The sequence below is a fragment of the Mytilus edulis genome, chromosome 9 (genome assembly GCF_963676685.1).
Source record: "Mytilus edulis chromosome 9, xbMytEdul2.2, whole genome shotgun sequence".
NCBI lineage: Eukaryota > Metazoa > Mollusca > Bivalvia > Mytilida > Mytilidae > Mytilus > Mytilus edulis.
This window is the reverse complement of record NC_092352.1, coordinates 70,670,160-70,693,869: the sequence shown is the minus strand read 5'-3', so window position 1 is coordinate 70,693,869 and position 23,710 is coordinate 70,670,160. Positions and strand designations below refer to the sequence as shown.

At 31.5% G+C, this 23,710-nt stretch overlaps 1 protein-coding gene across 1 annotated transcript in view; it reads right to left on the bottom strand.

The window, feature by feature from the left end:
* Positions 1–2,565: 2,565 nt before the first annotated feature.
* LOC139488938 (multidrug resistance-associated protein 1-like) overlaps positions 2,566–23,710 on the bottom strand; it is a 61,703-nt gene continuing 40,558 nt past the window's right edge. The window contains exons 24-32 of the mRNA XM_071274921.1: positions 19,701–20,011; positions 11,076–11,275; positions 10,341–10,467; positions 9,354–9,455; positions 8,913–9,059; positions 6,982–7,140; positions 6,361–6,527; positions 5,576–5,770; positions 2,566–5,047 (exon numbers count right to left, since the gene is read on the bottom strand). Coding sequence (XP_071131022.1) covers positions 4,933–5,047; positions 5,576–5,770; positions 6,361–6,527; positions 6,982–7,140; positions 8,913–9,059; positions 9,354–9,455; positions 10,341–10,467; positions 11,076–11,275; positions 19,701–20,011 — 1,523 coding nt within the window. The 3' untranslated portion in view covers positions 2,566–4,932. The remainder of the gene's footprint in view (positions 5,048–5,575; positions 5,771–6,360; positions 6,528–6,981; positions 7,141–8,912; positions 9,060–9,353; positions 9,456–10,340; positions 10,468–11,075; positions 11,276–19,700; positions 20,012–23,710) is intronic.

The following is a 23,710-nucleotide window of genomic DNA, read 5'->3' as shown; positions in this document are numbered from 1 at the left end:
TTCTAAGATCAACTTTACCTCAAGAAAATTGAAAACAATTGAATATTGTTCTTAACCAAATATGAAAACTACATCACATTTTTTGGTAGCATATGAAAATGATTATGTGTATTCATTTTAAAATATTACTAACAATGCTTCAGAATTGTGTTCCAACAGCTATTAGTCTCTTTCATGTTTAAGAATTGATAAGAATGCCATTAACTTTAACATCAGATCCATGCTTTCGTTCTACAATGAGTAAAATCAACGTGTTATAACTAATTAACTTTACTTTCAAGGGAGTTGAAATACGACATAAACTATAAACCCAGATATGTCTTGACTTTTTGTTATTTTGATAGTAAAATGCAAATGTTGAAAATTAAATAGAAATACTTTATCACATGTAGGTTATGAAAATAAAGTGTCATCATTGATAGCAGGATTGAAATTTTGTATTTCGTGTTTCGTCTATAAATGACGCATCAGTGACGCATCAAAACTATATACCCCAATGATAATTGTGGCCAAGTTTGGTTAAATTTGGCCCAGTAGTGTCAGAGAAGATTTTTGTAAAAGTTAACGGCCGAAGAACGCCGTACGACAGACACCAAGTGATGAGAAATGCTCACATGTCCCATTGGGCCAGGTGAGGTAAAAATCATATTCTTTTGTAAAGCGAATTGAACGTCATATATAGTGGGCTACCACAAGTTTATCAAAACCTAAAGCTTCCTATATGACAAGAAGAATTCATCAATCAACTTCCATTAGATGCTTGACCACTGGATATGATGCAACATATCAATTCATTTTTGAGGAGTAACAGTAGATGAAAGTAGTGCAGAATGGACTCTTCCAGAGCACATGAGTTTAAGCCTTTTTTGTGAGGAATTTGTGATATAATCTTAAGATATGTGTGTACAGTTTGTTGACCATTGCTGATTGTTCTTCTTTTGTCTTTGAACTGACTTTTTATCCTCTCCCCTTTTTGATTTTTTGACATTTGGTAACGGTCTATTTTTATGACAAGATAAGCAAAAACAGAGAACTTTTTTATTAGTAAAGCTCGCATCATACAAAGCATTCATCACAACCCAGTTATTCCTGATAACAATCTTCCATTGATGAAATACTAACATTCAACTCTTGAACTCAAAGATGCGCAATATGACTGCAGTTAAGTAAAGATGAACTGAAACTCTTCACATTTATAAATTAAATTAGAAACAAATATAATATTCCTATGTTGGTAAACATTTCATTAACCTGAGCTATATCTCTGGAAAAGAGAAAGAACCAAGCAAAACTGGTACAGATTTCCGTATTTTAATAAATCTTTAATGGTTCATGAATAAAAATGATAAACAGGGGGGGGGGGGGGAATAATTCAATAAAAAAATATAATATAATTTAAAGATAATAATATGATTTCAACCATGATTTGTTTAAATGAGTACTCCACTAACAGTTTCAGCAGCTAGAGTACTTTATCATTTGTAGGTAAGGGATGCTTATTATTCAAAAATATTATAAAAACGCCCAAACAATTAATAAAAATAGTGTACTTGACATGCCAAAAATGATTTAATAAAATTAAAATCAACAACACATTCAGCAAAACGTAATCAAACTAAAACTCAGAACAGCAACCTGACAACCCTGACAACTCAATATGAATAAATTAAAATTTAAATATAATACCTGCACATATGCAATAGCAAAACAAGTATATGTAATAAGATCAAATTGATGCTTAAAATATATATCATGTTCTTGTCTTCACTGTATATAAAAATATCATTTAATATTCACTGTCTAATTAATGATCAATGATATCTTAAAGCTCATTTATGACAGTGAAAGTACTTTATGAAAACAATATTTCAAGACCATTACAAATGAAACTATATGGATCAAGGGCCAATTCTACTTTAAAGAGATTTGCTGGATTAATCTTATACAGGCATTGGATGCTTAAAGCAGATTTTTGGATCACAAGAAAAAAATAAACCGTTAAAACACTGCCCAAAAATGTCAACCTTTATAAAACAGTTGCATTCTATCTAAGGTAAAATTTGCTTCAAGAAAATCTAATTGCTTATTATTGATCTTATCTGCACTGTAATATGATGTTAGCAACAATGAAAATGTTTTGGTGTAGGATTTTAAAAATATTTTGTAGAATGCCTCCATATTACGATTTCAGCAGTGGTTAGTTTCTTAAATCATTGAAACATATTAAATGCAATTTTAAAAGCTTTTACACATAAGGAAGTTACCAGATCAAAGGCTCTGACCTACAATTTGTAAGACATAAAATGGAACGTTATATCTTTGCAGCTGTACATTCAAGAAAGTTGAAATTTGAAACCAATTCAACAGAAAGAACAGAAAATAAAAATGCATGACTTTTTCTCCAGTCTTTCAATAATGTGAATATGAATACATGTATTACATTACTAGCAATTCACAGACAATTTTTTTTAAAGAAATACACGATTATATACAACCAATAAAACTACTGTCAGAGGACTATTAAGAGTTCAAGATAAAATATAACAAAAATTAAAATTCTAAAAATAATGACATTTTTCTTTTAATGACTGCTGGAGAAACAATATAAAACAAAATCTAAAACGAAAAGTATTTATTATTCTTCAATTTTTATATTGTTTCACTTACATTCATTTGATGAAACTATACTCACTAATACACCATCACCCAAAGACAGAGTTATAGAATAACTTGGCTTCAACTCACATTTACCCTTGTAAAACCATGAAACTAAGGTCCTCAACTTTGTCTTAAAATTGAAGTATTACATAGAAAATCATGTGGATAGCTTACAAATATAATTGATGTGTTTTTATTTTTACATTGTCAACATATTAATATACATTAATGAATATCTTACATAAAAAGTTCCAATTTCCCTGAAAAGTCAGGCAAGATGGGGCAATATCAGACCCTGTATTTATATAGATAGGAGTAAATAAACTTCAAATGACATTTCAACAAATCATCAAAACTCCAAATGACATTAAAACAAATAAAACTTCTGTTATTAAAGTATTAAGGCCTTTCAACCATTTCAATATAAAAACATGATAACCTTTAAAAATTTGTAAAAGCCATACAACTTTTCAAACAATTGCAGTTTAAAATGATATGTATCAATCTTAAAATAAAAATCCATTGCAAAAGGAAATAGCAAGATTTTAATGGTAAACCAGGTAGTTCGTACTCAATTTCAACTCTATTTACTAAAAATGAAGAAAAAAAATTATATTATAATTTACACACAAAATTCAAATATCAAAAATTAACAGAAACACATTAAGTTATCACTTTTTAAGTGTGTCTTTGTAATAACCCCTTCTGACAAATTTTAATTTTTTTTTTTGGATGGGAAAAATCTTCAAATTAATTGTCTATACTTCTCAGTGCAATACAAGAATGTCTAACACAATTTCTTAATTTCTTTACCTCATAGTGTGCCAGGTCATAGATTCCATCTATGCTACAACCAACAGAGTTAAAGCACTAGTGCACTACTTAATCCAAACTAGATTTTTAAGTCAACCTAAAGCTAAATATGTCATGGCTGAAACAATTATTTCACAATTGAAACAACAAATTATATAATAAACATAACAAACAATAAGTAAATAAACAAAAATAAGTACAATAAAATGACTTTAATTCTTTAACAATCCAAAACATTTTCCAGCATAAAAAAACTCCATTTGTGCAGATCAACATATATAAGTTTTATTCTTAACTATTCACAGCATCATAAAAGGCCCTTCTCGTCTATATCAACAAATGACTTTTATTCTTAGCAATCCAAAACAATTCACAGCATAAAAAGCCCCTCTCGTGTATATCAACAAATAACTTTTATTCTTAGCAATCCAAAACAATTCACAGCATAAAAGGCCCCTCTCATGTATATCAACAAATGACTTTTATTCTTAACAATCCAAAACAATTCACAGCATTAAAGGCCCCTCTCGTGTATATCAACAAATGACTTTTATTCTAAGCAATCCAAAACAATTCACAGCATTAAAGACCCCTCTCATGCAGACAATTTGAATTCATTCACAGTAATAGACTAGACAATAAAAGTGTATGTACAACAGACTCTTATTAAGGGCTATTACAATAGCCAGGAAGGGAAGATGTATACATGTACTTAAGTAATATGTCATTTATGATAGTATGTCAATTGATGTTTACAAAATTACCACAAATGTATTTCATGTATACAATATTACTACAAAAGTATTTCATGTATACAAAATTACTACAAAAGTATTTTTAAAGTTGTAGAAGAGTTTGACAGTCCCACATCCATTTTGATGGAATAGCCTTAACAAGTTTTTGCTTTACTCCTATATTCATTGAGATATGTGATATTTAAGCTCTTTGTTCCTGTGATACTAGTTATCTATATGTTTAAGGATAGGTGATAACTTCTAATAACTTTGTAGAATACACAATATTATGAATAATAAAAAGGGATTTCAAAAATTATGGATAATGCAAGAACCTTCCACTCTTTATACAACATGAAGAGCCAGAATGTTTCCAGCACTTTAACAAAAATTAATGCAAGTAAAATAACTCAAACTTAAACTACATTTTTTTGCTTTTAAACATATGTATGTGGCTTCACATTTGACATTAAATTGTTTACAATGATACTTGTCTGTTCAAACATTTGATGGTCGTTTACACAACAGGAACATATACAAAACTGAAAGATGTTTTCAAAAAATTCAACACACCATTCATTCAACCTTCTCGACTCTCATTATTAATTCTACAGTATTTCATATGCATTCTAAAGTATAAATCCAAGTTGTTGGCGTTACAAGAGATCTCCATGATAGGCATTCAACATGTACAGCTTAAGCTCAACTTGTCTTGCACCATATTCTATCAAGCCACAAGTCCAGCATTCTTAGCCATACCAAAGAATAAACTGTTAGAGTCTTTCAGTAAGTTATTTGGTGAATCAAATTCTTTGATGACACCAGCATCTAATACCATTACCCTGAAAGTAAAATAAATAAGCTTTATAATAAATATGATCAAATGCTTCTCTTGCAAGAATCTGACAACATTCTATTATAATATGTGTTGGGACAAATATTATTCACTTATTAAAAGGCTTACTCTAAATTTTCAAAGGCTTGTACCATTGAAACAAAACCTGAGAAGTCTGAAAAGGTCTTTAAAATAAAATTTTCATTAAAGTGTGGTCAGATTCCAGTGTCAGGGCTAAGTGTGGACCAGCGATTTTTTTTTTTAAAGTTTGGAAAAAATTATTTTGCAATGTATCATTTTCTTGAAATGAGCCTTATTTTTTTCTATTTTTCTTTCTTATGCAAATTAAGAGATGACACATTCAAAAATTCTTATAATTTGAAGAAAAAAAAAATATTTGCAGCTAAAAACCTAGCTCAATCATTTGCTGACCATTTAGTTTTTATTTGGTTGCTTTCTCCTCAATGTATACTGGTACTTTACATTGCCCATTATTTAAAACCAGGCTAAATAAGACCCTAGCCCTTGTTCTTACCGTGTATAATCCATTATTGTATTAAGTCTATGAGCTATAGTCAATATAGTACAATCAGAGAATTCTGTCCTGATCGTGTTCTGTATGAGGTCATCTGTCTCCAAGTCAACAGCTGCCGTAGCCTCATCTAGAACTAGTATTTTGGTCTTCCTCAACAAGGCTCTGGCTAAACACACCAACTGTCTCTGACCAACACTGAAATAATAATTGAATTAATCATCTCATCAAAAACTGTATACTAACAGGAAACTGCATGATTCATGGTCTTTTTGGAAAATATTGCTAGAGTGTCTAAGGAAAATCTACTAGAGATTCTTTACATTTTGGAGTCATATAAAAAAAAACATAGAACCAGTTAGATTAAACTTTAACAACAAGTCATAGGTGTTCCAATATGACTTCAAAATGGGCCCTTTTACTCAAATATATTTTCATGTACAATTCAAAATTGTTTGTTATTTTGGAAAAATGGTTCAAAGCGCATGACATCCTTTGTGATTTATCCCATTTGGTTATCAAATTATGCTACTGGATATCGACTGCTGAATGGCCAATATTTGTTTCAAAATCAGCAAATTGTTTTGATTTTTCTGACAGTCTGGCATATATTGTGAGGTATCATCTGAGGTTTAATCCTCCATTGCTAAACCAACAAGCTTTGAAGTTGTATCCTTTGTTACAGCGTTCATGTTGAAACCGCCTGGCATGTAATTATATAACCAACCAACATTATAAGGGTTTCCCCTCATTTAATGCAATACCTCCAACATTTCATATAACTTTACCTGAGGTTTTCTCCACCTTCACTACATTCATGCTGCAGTCCTTCAGGCAGGTTACTGACAAATGTTTTAAGATGAGCATGCTCTAAAGCTTTCCATAGTTCCGCATCTGTGTAGGAACTAAATGGGTCTATGTTCATCCTCAGACTTCCAGAAAATAACACTGGATCCTGAAAAAAGAAGTGGTTTACTCACAAAAATACCAAACATCTGAAATTCTATTTATAGTTAATCAAAGAAAATAATTTGATGACTACCCTTTAGCATATTGAAGCAGCATTATATTCCTTTAATATGCACATCTTCAGATTCATTAACAGAAAAGTTTAATTTCATCAATATCCATCTGGTCCTTCCAAAATAGTTGGGACTAAAAAAGCCCATGCAAAGACACAGTGATTCATATATGCCCCTTGCAAAATATGTGTGTTTGCACTGTGTAAAACAACAATCAATGAATCCATCTTTAACTTCTAATAAAAGGTGTACCAGTAATATCACCAGTAATAAGGACATGTTATTTCATACAAATGATAATATAACAATGGTACTTGATCCCTTATAGAGTATTACAGCAATATTTAATGTGACATCCTATCATAAGGATAATTCAATAATTATTACCTGAGGTATAATGGTGATCTTTGCCCTCAGGTCATGAAGACCTATGGTTGATATGTCTATACCGTCTATGATGATATTACCCTGAGATTTCTCCAGAATTCGAAACAGAGCTAAAGTCAGGGAGGATTTACCAGCACCTGTACGTCCAACTATTCCAATCTGTAAATAAAAAGTCGAAAAATTCTCAACATTATAATTAATTGTTATGTGAATATCAATGAAGTAAATATATACTATAGATTTGTATACAGACTTTGGCTAAAAGCATGAAATCAAATATCCATGAAAATACAATGTTTCTACAGTTAACCATGTGGTGTCAATGGCAGATCTTCTATTGTTTTTATTAATTCTTATTGACAATTTTCTAGACCTTATAAATAATTAAAAAGCTTGACATATAGCATTATTGTATTGACTCCAGTCCATTGATGAAGACTGAAAGCCGCCCTCTGTATGTTATTTTGTTGATTGGTTCCCGTTTCTTTTGTGTATACTAGAATATGTCCTTATATCAAACAAGAGTGCACACGCTGAAATGTCTCGCCTTCTATAATAATCATTGATATTATGTTGATAGTCCTAAGTATAAAGCTAAGCTTTATTACAACTGCCACATAAGCTTAACATTAACCAAGATAACTAAACAAAGACCAATGAACCTTGAAAATGAGGTCAAGGTCAGATGAACCAGGCAGACATGTACATCTAACAATGCTTCTATACAACATACATAGTTGACACATTACTTATAGTTTAAGAAAAATAGACCAAAACACAAAAACTAAACACTGTGCAATGAACCGTGAAAATGAGGTCGCGGTCAAATAAAACCTGCGTGACTGACATAAAGATCATAAAATATTTCCATACACCAAATATAGTTGACCTATGGCATATAGTATTAGATAAAAAGACCAAAACTTAAAAACTTAACTTTGACCACTGAACCATGAAAATGAGGTGAAGGTCACATGACATCTGCCCGCTAGACATGTACACTTCACAATCATTCCATACAACAAATATAGTAGACCTATTGCATATAGTATGAGAAAAACAGACCAAACACAAAAATTTAACTATAACCACTGAACCATGAAAATGAGGTCAAGGTCAGATGACACCTGCCAGTTGGACATGTACACCTTACAGTCCTTCCATATACTGAATATACTAGCCATATTGCTTATAGTATCTGAGATATGGACTTGACCACCAAAACTTAACCTTGTTCACTGATCCATGAAATGAGGTCGAGGGCAAGTGAAAACTGTCTGACAGACATGAGGACCTTGCAAGGTACGCACATATCAAATATAGTTATCCTATTACTTATAATAAGAGAGAATTCAACATTACAAAAAATTTGAACTTTTTTTTCAAGTGGTCACTGAACCATGAAAATGAGGTCAAGGACATTGGACATGTGACTGACGGAAACTTCGTAACATGAAGCATCTATATACAAAGTATGAAGCATCCAGGTCTTCCACCTTCTAAAATATAAAGCTTTAAAGAAGTGAGCTAATGCCGCCGCCGTAGCCGCCGCCGCCGCCGGATCACTATCCCTATGTCGAGCTTTCTGCAACAAAAGTTGCAGGCTCGACAAAAATTCAAATGTTGTGTATTGAACCATAAACTACAAAATACTGTTACAAAAGCTCAAATTCATTACTGCTGCTCCTCTTTTGTATGAAACAGCAAATTCCATGTTAGCAAATGGACATAGTAGAATGTTTGAAATATTCTATAGAAATTTTATTGAAATATGTTATATTTATGACGATTAAGAACACACATGGCTACCTTTTTTATTAATATAGATATATCAACGTCAATCTTTTGCAATGGGAACTCCCAGTAGGATAAGAGATATAATGAGTTCTTCATCTGAAGTATTTGTTCTGCGTTCATTTTTAAAAACTTACCTTTTCAGTTGGGTCTATTTTACATGATATTCCTTTGAGTACCAGGTCCAGACCTTCTCTGTATCTGACACCATAGTCATTGAACTCTACACATCCCTTGTCAGGCCAAGAGGAGGCTGGCTTCTTATCCTCTATCTCCCAGGCAGCCTAAAAAAGCAGAATATAACCAACATTAGTATTATAAATTGGGAATGTGTCCATGGGACACAGATAATGGCGCTGCTCTTTTATAAGATTATAATGGGACATAACTCAAGAACAGTTAAAGTGATACCACCTAAATTTGTACTCAATGTGTTTTGTGGTATACAATTTACCTCTGTAGGAGTTTCTGTGTATTCCTTTACTCTTTCTACAGCTACAATGTTTGTCCCTAATTCTGTCGTCATTCTAACTGACTACTCCTTGAGTAGGGATATATATAAAATAAGAACTATTTACCTCTGTAGGAGTTTCTGTGTATTCCTTTACTCTTTCTACCGCCACAATGTTTGTCTCTAATTCTGTTGTCATTCTCACCAACCAATTCAATGTTTGTGTCACCTGTAATGGTAGTAATATATAAATCTCCAATATATACAGAATTAATACGATATTGGTATCAAATATGAAAAGTGTCACATAAAAACATTAGAAGTCACATTTTTTACTTAAAAATAACAAATACTTTTTTTTAAAAGGTACCAATTTAACACTATAGTTCGATCTTTGAATATTTTTTTATTGGTACTTATATTGATTTTGTTTCTAATAAATCAAAACTCAACTGAAGATAAATATTGTTATGCAGTTATGAAAAGGTATGGTCCTACATTTTGTAATTATATTTCGGCATTGCACAAGGTCATGCTTTTCTAAGACTGTTTGTGACCTTCTTTACACTATATCCATTGGATGTGCACAGATTGATACTTTAGTCTGGAAGAACATGATTTATGTATAAGTTGATCCTGGCTTTAAACTAGCATTCAGTTATTAAAGGTACTCTGTGATAAGTAGTTTTTGCCTTTAGTTTTTATGTTAGTTTTCTTTGGCGTTGTACCAATCTGATGAGTCAAACCATTGGCAACAGATTTTTATAATTTGTTCCTATAATATACTGCAACACCACTGTCCCAAGTTGAGTGCTCATAAACATGTTTAACCTGCTACACTAGCTACTCTATACATGCCTATAAAGTCAGATTCCTGTAATCCAGTGGTTGTTGATGTCTGTCATATTAATTTTTCCATAATTCTTTTTGTCATAAATCAGGCTACTAGTTTTTTTTTTTTTTTTTTTTTAAATGTTTAACATTTTCCCATAATGGGGCCTCTTATAGTGGACTATACAGTACAGGGTATGGGTATTTCTCATTGTTAAAACTGTTACAGAGCCCTATGTAGCTTAATATGTTATGTTGTCAGATGAATATAAAAAGTTCTTACATTTAAAGCATAACTTATAGACAATCCAACGATTCCTGCCGTCAGGGTATCTCTTCCAACCACAGCAAATAGACAAGCAAAAAATACAATACAATTACCAACAAACTCCAGTCGTATGGCTAACCATCTGAAAAACAAGAAGGGAAAAAAATACAATACAGTTTCCAACAAACTCCAGCTGTATGGCTAACCATCTGAAAAACAAAGGAACATAGCATTTTTAATATAAAATATTACCTAGCTAATCACATTAATAGTGGACATATCTTCATCAGAAATTAATTCTTTAATTCTAATTCATTTATAACAGTTTTAATTTGTTGGTTAAACAATGCATCAAATTTTCATTAAGTCTTGAAAATCATTATTGTTCTACTTTTGTTGTGTTGAAAATTAAATTAAAAAAAAACACAATATTTCCTCTATTGAACAAATATAAATTCGGTCAATAGAGAAAAAAGCAAATATTGTGGTTTTTATATATGAACAGAAGGTCATGACAGTTAGACTAGGGTGGTTTACAAAAAGAACCAGACTTTTAACATCAACATATAAATGGAACAGTTCCATGAATATACATAATCATCTCTGAAAATAAAACTCTTGATACAACAATACCAGTATTTGTATCTCCAATGTAATTTTCTATAGCATCTTGCAAATAATGTCAAGTCAGTATCATAGGTTTTTCATGCAATCTTAACCCATAAAGAAAGATGGTGGTTTCATACTAACCTATTAGCTATAACACTGGGAAAATAGCAGATATTATTTTCATCCACCCTTTCTTCTGACTCTGCAATGAATCTTAGTTGTTGTTGATATGCTCTGATTGTTGTTACTCCAGTTATTGTTTCACCAAAGTGTGAGTAGATTGGGGATCGACTCACAGACTCTAATCGTTTCAACTGCCGAGATGTGGCAACATAAAACCTCTGTAAATTATAAATATTTAATTTATAAAAAAAAATTTAACTTTTGCCTTAATTTAAATATGTTCACATCACACTAAAATTGTTTCTTTCTATAATTTCAAATTAAAATATTACATTATAAAAAAAAATTTGATACATGAAAATTCAAAATATAATCTAAAACTATTTACAAAAACTAAAACATTAATTATAACATCATAAAATAATAAAGTATTTTGATTAATTAAAATTCAAAATATAATCTAAAACTATTTCAAAACACATTTGAATCATGATATACCGGTATATTAAACAGTGAAATATTTATAAAAATTCAATAATTGCAATTAACTTCACTTTCAATTTATCTTTCTACAATTGTAAACTGATCATTTTAAAAATTGAATACACATGATATATATTGATGCAGGGTATATTTGGGTTAGTATAAAGCAGCATGCAAAGCTAGGAAAATCAAACACAAGCATAAATACAAAGATATACAGTGAGCAGAATATTTATAAAAGCTAACATATAAAAAAAAAATAGTGAGAGGGACAGAAAAGGAAAAATGTTCAAGAGAAAAACTTAGCTGAGCTAAAAACGTTGCTATTCGAACTTTAAATACAATGTAAGTATTGTCGTAGCAACTGTCAGACTCCATTATAAGCTGTGTAAAACTCTGCTGATTATTCTGATTGATTCTGATGTGCATTATGTAACAAGATTATATTAAAGATTCATTGACAAATGGTCCTAACATTTTATATAAGACATGGTGAACACCATGTTTTATTATGGTCATTGGGATCAACGAATAAAATATACCAGAACTGAATTTTTTAAATTACATTTTTGGTATCTATGACATTTTGAATACTTCTCTCACTGTATACGCGATTAGAAACATGCACATGCACAGATATATATGTAAAATATAACAATGGCCGGTACTAAGAAGTAATTAGTATAAGAAGTAATTTATCATAGTTTTAAACTGTCTTAGGCTACCTTAAATTATATTTTTCAAAATATACTGGATCAATAATTATAATATCACACAAATGTGAAACAATCTTGCAAAAAAATGGAAAAAATTTTAAAACTTTTTAGTACAAGTTTTAAATTTCAATAGTGCAACAAGCAATCAGATACAATTGCTTATTCTGACGGACACAAAAAGCAAGAATAACATTTCATTACAAGAAAAGTAAGAAAACCTATTTTTTCAACATGAAACTAATGATACAACTTGAATGATTTAACTTTGATGAGGTTCATACAATTAGTGTTTCTGTTTAGACAAAACAAACCTGGAAACTGAGCTTGAAATTTAATTCAAATAGACTTTCAAGACAAAATACAAAATAAGTGCTTCTGAATTTATCCCATACAATAGGTCAGCAGGTAAGGGAAAGAGCACAAAAGTCTGTTTGCATGAAGCAACTGAAAAACCCAAAACAAAGCTGATATCATATAAAGTTTTCTTTAAACACAAAGCATTTATATATCAAACCCTTTTCCTTCCTAAATAACAAAGAAACAATAATATAAAGGTTCTGCCAAGTTTTATGATCCATTCCAAAGTGTATCATTTTTTGAGAAAACTTGGAATATATAAAATATATGGTTCTATCTTATGCTTTGGGACACGGCAACACCCTGTTCCTGATAAGCCATACTCCGTTTGTCAGAACCCTAACAGGGGATTAGGTATTGATGTCTGGATATTATACAAGGGTTCACTTTGATCCCTTTTTTCCTTCATCCCATATACATTTATACCATTTCAATCATAGGAATTAATGAATTGCTGATATAAAAAGAAAGAAGCTATCATCAATGAAACTGATTGTTATAATTATTTGACAAACAAAGCATTTAATATCAAGTGATAAAACATTCATCCATAATCAGAGAGGGTCTTAATTCTTAATTCTATTATTCACAACTTTATTGAAAAATCTAAAATGAGAGATCAAACTCATCACTTAATAGTTGTTCAACCTGTTAGTCAAATGTGTTTGTTTAAATATACTTTTCACTTTTTTGGTCTTTTGGAAAATGTTGTTTGTGCTGTATTTAGACCCTTCTACAACGAAATTTGTTTTACATGCACACGTATAAAAGTTGAGCTTTTTATCCAACGCAATCATAGGTTTGAACATAGTTTTCAATTTAGACTCGTATATATATATATTTATACATTTTCTAACATTTTCTTATTTTAAGGTTTGCAGAGTTTCTAATTGGGCTCTGCAGTGACTTTATGTTATTGTCTGTTCATAATTTCAAAAGTAGGGATTTTTCTATCAATAAGAGTTTTCCAATTACAAATATATATCACAAATAAATGGAGCAGAATTAGTAACTAATTTCATCAGTTTTTTTTAAATTAAAAAATTAGATCCTTAAAAAATCTACAAGATAACTACCATGCTTTTTAATTATAAGTGCTCTTATTAATCATGCAGTGAGATCTTCATCTATTCTTCAGCAGACACTTTGACAACATAAGACCCAAAATGCAAATTTTAAGCCATAAAAGCATATATTAAAAAGATTTAATTTCTCTTCCAGAAGAAAGCAATTAGGCACATCATTGCATTTCAAAAGCGTCACATTAATAAATACATTTATTAGTTATAGCAAAAAACACTCATTAGTTAACAAATTGTCTTGCAACTGGTCATTTCTGTTCAGTTTATTACAAAATTAAGGTATTGCAAATATTAATTGCTATATATTGAAATCCAAATTGCTTAGGCGAGACACAAGTCTGACTTTTCTATAATTCAGATTTCAACAGCAAGTATTTTGTAACATCATAATGAGACCTGATCAGTTGCTAGGAAATTGGTATGCACAATTGAGTGACATGTGCTATTATATTTCTTTTAATTTGTTTTCAGAAAATATTGCTACAATTTTGAATTTTTAGTGTTTTAGCTGTTTTATGTCTAAAGTTAAAATTTCTTCACTCAAAATAATCCAAATAACTGGGTGCAAATAATTAGTTTTGTTTTATAAGTGTGTACAACATCCCTCTAGAGATATAGAAATCTAAGCTAGATTAAAACAAAATTTGTATAAAAAAAAAGAAGAAAATTACCATGACAAAAAAATATAAAACACCCATTGGAATCAGAGCTATTATAAACAATGGTGTTCCCATGGTAATCACAATCATGGCACCTATCACATTAACAAAACACAAGAACCAATTTTTAAACATTTCCGGGACTTGGATATCAATAGCATCCACGTCTTTTGAAAATCTATTTATAATTCTTCCAAGTGGTGTTGTATCGAAAAAGCACATGGGTGATCTAAGAACGCCGAGCAGGAGAGAACGGTGAAGCTTTGAGGTAGCCATGTTGGAACCAACTGCTAAACAGATTCCAGCTAACAATGTGAAGATGCCTGCATGGAAAAATAAAATGTAATGATGTTCAAAAGAGAGACAAAAATCATTATTCTATGATAGTTAATCTTTGTTCCATTTCACACTAATTCAATAATGTCAACCAATTTTATAGCATGTGCTTATTTCTATTTCAATTCTATCAGTCTTTCATTAATTTGTACAAAATTGAAATTGATATAGCTTTTGTAAAAAGCTTGTCTTAGGTTTCTTCACTTCATGATTAACAGTAGAAATAACTAATGTTGATGGTCTAACAAACAAACCCTGCATTTCTTTCAAGATGACTGAAACAAGATTCAACCAACTACTGTAAATGACATGAGACAGACATGAAGTAAGACAAAGAAACAGAGACAGACATGAAGTAAGACAGAGAGACAGAAAAACAAAGCGTCTGATAAATTAACAATTTGAAATCAACTATGCTACAGCGAGTTCAAAGGTTTCACATACATTTTAACATGACATTTTATCCAAGAAATACACAGGCTAGCTAGCTACCTGAACTCATAAGAAATAATCGTAATAGTATGAAGTTCATGTTTACTGCAATGATGGTCCAGCAAAAAGCCATATTTTACTTGTTAGAACAAAGTTTATTGGACTAATTACCAAAAAAAAGATGTGGTATGATTACCAATGAGACAACTCTCCACAAGAGACCAAAATGACCCATTAATTGATAATGGAATAAGTAGACAGCTCTCTCACATAGTTTGCCAATATCAAAAAGACCATTTGCATTATTCAATATTCTACTTGCTGAAAGGAAAATGCTGGAGGAACACATTGAAAGCAAGCATGCTGAATATTTCAAGCTTTGGTCATGATGATGTTAAGCTACAAAGCACCATGTTAGAAGTTATATCAACTATCAAATTAGTTAGTATGATTAAAAGGAGATGTGAGTAATATGACCATGAGTCTCTGACACAACACAAACAAACAAAATAAATCATCTAAACAACTGTCATACAGACAGGGACAGGGCTCAAACATTTATCTTTTTTTCATTCCAGAAAAAGATCTTCAACAATAGGCATGTCAAGTTTGACATCATCTAAAGTCTTTCAAAGATTTGATTGATTGTTGGTGTTAAATGCCAATAACAGCAATATTAATTATATGGCGACTGTCAGTTTTTACAGATGGAAGAAGAAAGGGTGCCCAGTGACAACAACCTCTGGCAGAAAAACTAACAATACTAGTTGATTCAACTTAAATTTCAAATGCATTTACCAAAGCTCCGTTAGATAGGTATAAATAATTTCAAAATGGGATCCACATGAAAATAAAGAGATGTAGAACGACTTTCAATGAGACAACTTTACACCAGAGACCAAAGCAGCTATCGGTCATTTAAGGCCTTCAATAATGAAGGGAAAGCAATTACTTAAAATAAACTATAAAAGAAACTAAGAATGGGATGATAGCCATAATAATGTTTTTTCCTGAAAAGATTTATAACACATTTGAAAGGTATACACCAAAAGTGTTATTACCATTTTTTACATTGATATTTCAAGTGTTTTATTTATGTGCACTGCCATTAGGTATTAAGGACGTGGATATAAAAAATTACATTCAAATTCAGGAAATAATCTTGACTAAAAACCGTAAATAAAATAAATGTCTATGAAATAAAATATACAAAAGATCAGGAAGGGCATAAGTCAGCTAAGCATTCCAGACATGTCTATATTTAACTAAAATTAATGCTGATATTTGTTAAGAAGCTGTACATGAGTGCAAATAACATCCACAGCAACATCTGATAAACAGTTCTTAAACCAAAAAAGGTTTATATATTAGAGAAATTGTTGAAAATATGAGTAGCAACACAATACCTACTTATTTATTTACAAATCATAATTTACTTGACCCAATAAAATTATAGCAAATCATTTGCAGTCATGTGCAAATTTTATTCAATGATGAAAACAACTATTAAGCAAGAGAACTATTTATGCTGATCTTTAAAAAAAATAATCAACTTTCAATGATATTTCTTAACATCTTGTAAATTACATTCAGTAATCTATCCTTTTCTTTTGATATTTTGTCTATTTTCTAATTTATACTTGTAAGTAAATCAAATGCTGCTGAAGAGGTTATGAAAGGGAGATAACTCTGATGACAAGACTACCTGAATGATAAAGTAAACAACTCCAAAAAATGGCAGCACTGTTGCAAACAAAGGTGTAGTGTAAATGATCACACCCAGATTTGAAAAGGTTTGTAGAATCACATTCAACATGGACCTCATTGTAAATGGCACCACAAGGTCAAGTTCTAAAATGTCTGCCGTGTATCTGTTCATGATACGCCCCATTGGTGTCTGATCAAAGAATGACATTGGTGACCGAAGCAACACAAACAGCAGACGACGATAAAACTTCCTGGAGGCAATGACTCCACCAATGGCCATCACGTATGCAGACAACATTACCAAAAGACCTGTGAGAGAGAAAAAGAGGCCTCATAAAGATGTGGACCTAATTTACATCAGAAAATACATTTATCTCTCAACATTTGTGGTGGATGATTTAAGGTTACATAATAGCCTAATTACCCAGACACAACTAGACAACATATTTAACATACTACTCCAGCAAGTTAAAACAGACAACTTGGGTTTTCTACAGAAAACCAAACTCTTAACCCTTTTTTAAGGTACTGTTCTGTAAGCATTTCATGTTTTTGGATCAAATATATATACACAACACAACAAAACATGTGATTAAATACACATGTTTCAAAGAATGCAAGAGTGTATTTAGCAGCAATATACAAATGAATGATACAGAAATGTTAAAAGAACCATGCTATGTGCATGATTTTTTTTAAAGATGTCAGATTATGGTAAACAGAAAATAGAACATCAATGTAAATGAGCCTCCTCATGGGGTTTTTGATTATGTGATTACCAGGTCTCACGGTCATAAAACTTTCGAGAATAATTTTTGTACTCAGACTCGGAAATCAACCAATCAAATTGCTGGATTTCATGTTTCAAGCATGAGTTTTGTGCTCAGAGCACTGAGAAAAGTTTTATGTCTTCAAGGCCTGGCCTCATGTTTCATGATTATTTGATAATCTTGTTTAAAAAATACTTAATGATTGTGTGATTATACTGGCCAAAAAATTGTGATCATGTGATTACTTGGACTCGGATGAAAAGATGTCAAATTGTGACACACCATAAAGCATGCATAAGAAAAGATTGGCATCCTATATCAAAAGCTATGACTTGCAGAGAAAATGTGACCAAATTATGGAGAGATGGAGGTTGATAAATAAACAAAAACACAAATCGTCCTACTTTAGAACAGTGGTATAAAAAGATGAGATCTTCCCCTTACATTTGCATGTAATAAAGATAAAGTATTAAGACGGGGAAGCTATATCTACCATGGGGAAGGTCAACTGCAAAAATATGAATGCAGAAGTTGACCTTAAGGATGTATTTAGGTGAGGTTTTGGAATTAGTGTCAAATGTTCAGACTGCTTGGTGTTTTTCCATACAATACAAGGTAAAATATTTTGCCCAATAGAGAATTTATCTTTTAACATAAGACTTAATAGCTCATAAAAGGTCATTTGACAAAATTTGAGCAGATTCTTGATTTTCATTCTTTTTATTTGAGACCCAAATAACACCAATGCAAATATAAGGTAGAAGTCCGAGTCAGTATTTTTCAGCCATATTTTATAAATCAAATATCTCGAAAAGAAGCTCCATGACCTATCAATATTTTTAGCTTATTTTAATCCTTAACTTATACTCTTCCAGCTTAAAGTATCAATTTTGAACTCTTGATTTATTTAATTTTACCTTAGCTCACCTAAGTATATCCTTAAAGCTAGAAAACCTTTTTTTATATAATTCAAAGCATACTTGCAACTTAATTATGAAAGGCTGACATTTAGGACACTGAAACAAAATTTGTTGCCATCTATTTCAAAGAAAATTTACCCTGTATTATCGAATGCAGCTAATTTTCCACTTGTTCAATAGCGGACATTTTGCCTCAAAATTCACCAAATGCAAACATTTTAATGTATAGCACAACATGCACAAGGCTATGAAACAAGGACAAAGATCAGATAAAATATTTCTTTTCTTTAAATAGGATTTAACTGCAAAAAAATCATCCATTTCGTTAATATTGCTTTGAATATTTTAATAGAGAAATTGATAGCAAGAAAGAGACAGAAAAACATAAAGAGGAAAATATTTATCAATATATTCTTAATCAATTCAAACAGTTATGACATTGTGAAGCTCAGAGTTAAATTCCATTTATTTTTACGTCTCCAGAAATTGCAGTTAAATGACTGAATTATCACTTTTTTTCCAACATTCTGTCTTTAGTATTTGCATATAGATTTTTTTGTCGGAATTTGATATAATTTTTTTCCAATTATAATTATAGTTTCGGGGTAATTTCTAGAGATGATGAAAGGTTCAACACAAGTATTTAGAACCCTCAATAGCCTCTTGTTAGAATAAATGTCCAAAATTGCTAATTCATATTGAATCACACTACAGAAACAGAGAATCACGCCATATATATAGCTGATAATAGTGTTGCTGTTATAATAACTACAACATGTTAAAGCCTGGCTGAGTTTGGTATTTGTTCACTGCAAATGCTGTATCTTGTTGTCAGTGTCTTTACAGACTTTTAATGTTCTTAGATAAAATACTAAATTGAGATCTTGAAAACCTGAAGTGGTTTTGTTTAATAAAATTTTCACATGTAAAAATGTTAAAGTTTTCCAGATTTTTTGGCATGAAAGTTCATGATCTTGAAACAAAGCAGCAAACAATTTCCTTGCTACACATCCTGGTACCTTTATTATCTATTCTGACCTCAGTTCATACAGTCAACAGATATAAACCCTTGAAAACCAGAGGAATATGTGAGGAAAAACAAAAGTGTACATGAATCTAATACAAAAGAAATACTACTTCCATTCCAAACCTGCAAAATTGAGGGATGAATAAAATCGAACCTGTACGAAAATATATAACACTGCTAGAGGAACAAGAGGAGCAAAAATCAATGGTGTAACGACTCCTATCACTACTGGTACACTGATACACTTCAACAAGCAACCAAACCAGGATTTCAACTTGTCTGGTAGGACTACATCTATTACGTCAACATCTCTACTAAATCGGTTGATGATTCTGCCCGTTGGAGTTCTGTCAAAAAACATCATTGGCGCTTGCATAATTCTGTGTAGTATACCCAGATGTAATTTCCTTGATGCATCAACACAAGCAGTATAGTGAATCAGGCCCTGAAGGAAAATGGCAAAACCTGGAAACAGAATTATTAATTATTTTGTGTGACCATTTGTTCAAAATCAAGAATTGGAGCCAGACTCTGCATCAGTGCACTGTGACCTTTGACTTGAGCTACCTACAGCCAAAATAAAGTATTTAACATGAAAACAGTACTAGTTATTTACTATTGAAAATGACAGCATGCTGCAAACTAAAAGTGAGGACAGTTTCAGTGTGCTGGTGGCTCATGAGAAATAGAGAGACAAGGAATTGATTTATTCAAATCCATTACTCAACATTCTTAAATATACAGAATGTCAATATTAGATACAAAAAAATATATAAGATGTGGTATGATCGCCAATAAGACAAATATCCCACAAAAGACCAAATTACACAGAAATAAACAATGATAGGTCACCATACTGCCTTCAACAATGAGCTAAACCTAATATGACATAGTCAGATTTAAAAGGCCCTGAAATGACAAATGAAAATCAATTCAAAAGAGAACAATAACAGCCTGATTTTGAGTACAAGATGATGGAAGAATAACAGAGAAGATATACAGCCACAAACAAAAACCACAGATCTACAGGCTCCTGACTTCTGACATAATATAGAATGTGGCAGGGTTAAACTAGTTTGCAGGGGCCAACCCTCCCCTAACCTATCATATTAAATCTGTTTAAGAATTTCATCAAGTAATTATCAGTTTTCAACTGAAGGACCACCTGATTGTCTTGAGGTTTAGGTGAATGTGATATACGCTAGCTTATCCGCTAACACAAAAAATATTGAGGACAAACCATATACCTGACTTGCAATCTAGATGCTCTCAAAATCCGCATATTTTTTATAGTGAATCTCTTTAAAAGGCTTTTATCTAGTTAAGTACAGCAAATATGAAAACTAAATTTAAACAATGGAGGAACAGCTTACAAGCTGAATGGCAATCTTAATAACACTCTATACTTAAACAGGCAATCTTAATAACACTCTATACTTAAACAGGCAATCTTAATAACACTCTATACTTAAACAGGCAATCTTAACCAGATGCTCCGCAGGGCGTAGCTTTATACGACCGCAGAGGTTGAACCCTGAACGGTTGGGGCAAGTATGGACACAACATTCAAGCTGGATTCAGCTCTAAATTTGGATTGTGATTAAATAGTTGACACAGCATAGGTTTCTGACACAGAATGAATGTGTTCTAATGAACTTAAAATTTTTCTCTTAGAGCAATTCACTATGCTGTTGAATATTAATCCTCTCAAAACAAGAATGTGTCCTCAGTACACGAATGCCCCACTCGCACTATCATTTTCCATGTTCAGTGGACCGTGAAATTGGGGTAAAAACTCTAATTTGGCATTAAAATTAGAAAGATCATATCATAGGGGACATGTGTACTAAGTTTGAAGTCGATTGGACTTAAACTTCATCAAAAACTACCTTGACCAAAAACTTTAACCTGAAGCGGGACAGACGGACGGACGAACGGACGGACGAACGAACGGTCAGACGGACGGACGGACGGACGGACGGACAGACCAGAAAACATAATGCCCCTCTACTATCGTAGGTGGGGCATAAAAATGTTTGAAGAAATTTTCTTTTTTATTTATGAAATTTCAAATGAGAAAAATTGAACCCAATTTTTTTAATCACATCCCCCTTTCCCTTATTCCAAAACTAATCTCAATTAAAATTTCTAATGGAGTTTGCAACAATAACTACTCATTTAAATACATCATAAAATATTAAGATGTAAAAAAAACTGCTTGTTATCACTGAATGTTATTTATTATAATTTATCAGTTGGTAGTAAAAAGTGAATATACATTGTATATTGTATATAACAAAGATTTAAGTTGATTCTGGACAAAGAAAGATAACTCCAATTAAAAAAAAATCTTGCTATTGCACAATATTTTGCAATTAAATATTTCTTGCTTACTATTCTGGACAAAGAAAGATAACTCTAATTAAAAAAAAATTTGCTATTTCACAATATTGTGCAATTAGATATTTCTTGCCATTGCGCAATACTGTGCAATTGAAAAGACTTGCTATTGCACAACACTTAATATAATAATTTTAGATCCTGATTTGGACCAACTTGAAAACTGGGCCCATAATAAAAAATCTAAGTACATTTTTGGATTCAGCATAGCAAAGAACCCCAAGATTTCAATTTTTGTTGAAATCAGACTAAATTTAATTTTGGACCCTTTGGACTTTAGTGTAGACCAATTTGAAAACAGGACCAAAAATGAAGAATCTACATACACAGTTAGATTTGGTATATCAAAGAACCCCATTTATTCAATTTTTGATGAAATCAAACAAAGTTTAATTTTGGACCCCGATTTGGACCAACTTGAAAACTGGGCCAATAATCAAGAATCTAAGTACATTTTTAGATTCAGCATATCAAAGAACCTAACTGATTCATTTTTTGTCAAAATCAAACTAAGTTTAATTTTGGACCCTTTGGACCTTAATGTAGACCAATTTGAAAACGGGACCAAAAGTTAAGAATCTACATACACAGTCATGACAGTTAGATTCGGCATATCAAAGAACCCCAATTATTCAATTTTGATGAAATCAAACAAAGTTTAATTTTGGACCCTTTGGGCCCCTTATTCTGTTGGGACCAAAACTCCCAAAATCAATACCAACCTTCCTTTTATGGTCATAAACCTTGTGTTTAAATTTCATAGATTTCTATTTACTTATACTAACGTTATGGTGCGAAAACCAAGAAAAATGCTTATTTGGGTCCCTTTTTGGCCCCTAATTCCTAAACTGTTGGGACCTTAACTCCCAAAATCAATACCAACCTTCCTTTTGTAGTCATTAACATTGTGTTTAAATTTCATTGATTTCTATTTACTTAAACTAAAGTTATTGTGCGAAAACCAAGAATAATGCTTATTTGGGCCCTTTTTTGGCCCCTAATTCCTAAACTGTTGAAACCTAAACTCCCAAAATCAATCCCAACCGTTCTTTTGTGGTCATAAACCTTGTGTCAAAATTTCATAGATTTCTATTAACTTAAACTAAAGTTATAGTGCGAAAACCAAGAAAATGCTTATTTGGACCCTTTTTGGCCCCTAATTCCTAAAATGTTGGGACCAAAACTCCCAAAATCAATACCAACCTTCCTTTTGTGGTCATAAACCTTGTGTTAAAATTTCATAGATTTCCATTCACTTTTACTAAAGTTAGAGTGCGAAAACTAAAAGTATTCGGACGCCGGACGACGACGACGACGACGACGACGACGACGCCAACGCCGACGCCAACGTGATAGCAATATACGACGAAAAATTTTTCAAATTTTGCGGTCGTATAATAACACTCTATACTAATAACACTCTATACTTAAACAGGCAATCTTAATAACACTCTATACTTAAACAGGCAATCTTAATAACACTCTATACTTAAACAGGCAATCTTAATAACACTCTATACTTAAACAGGCAATCTTAATAACATTCTATACTTAAACAATGTAAATTCTCCCTTTCTCCCAATCCATCTTAAAAGTATCCATAATTGATATATGCTTTAGTCTATTTTCCAAATTTCTTTATTTTTTTTTAATCCAAACCTTATTATTTCTTTTCTGATCAACAATTCTATTTGAGTAACCAAATATTACTTCAGACTTTGAATTATGATAATACGGGAAATCCTATGCATGTCTCCAAGCAAC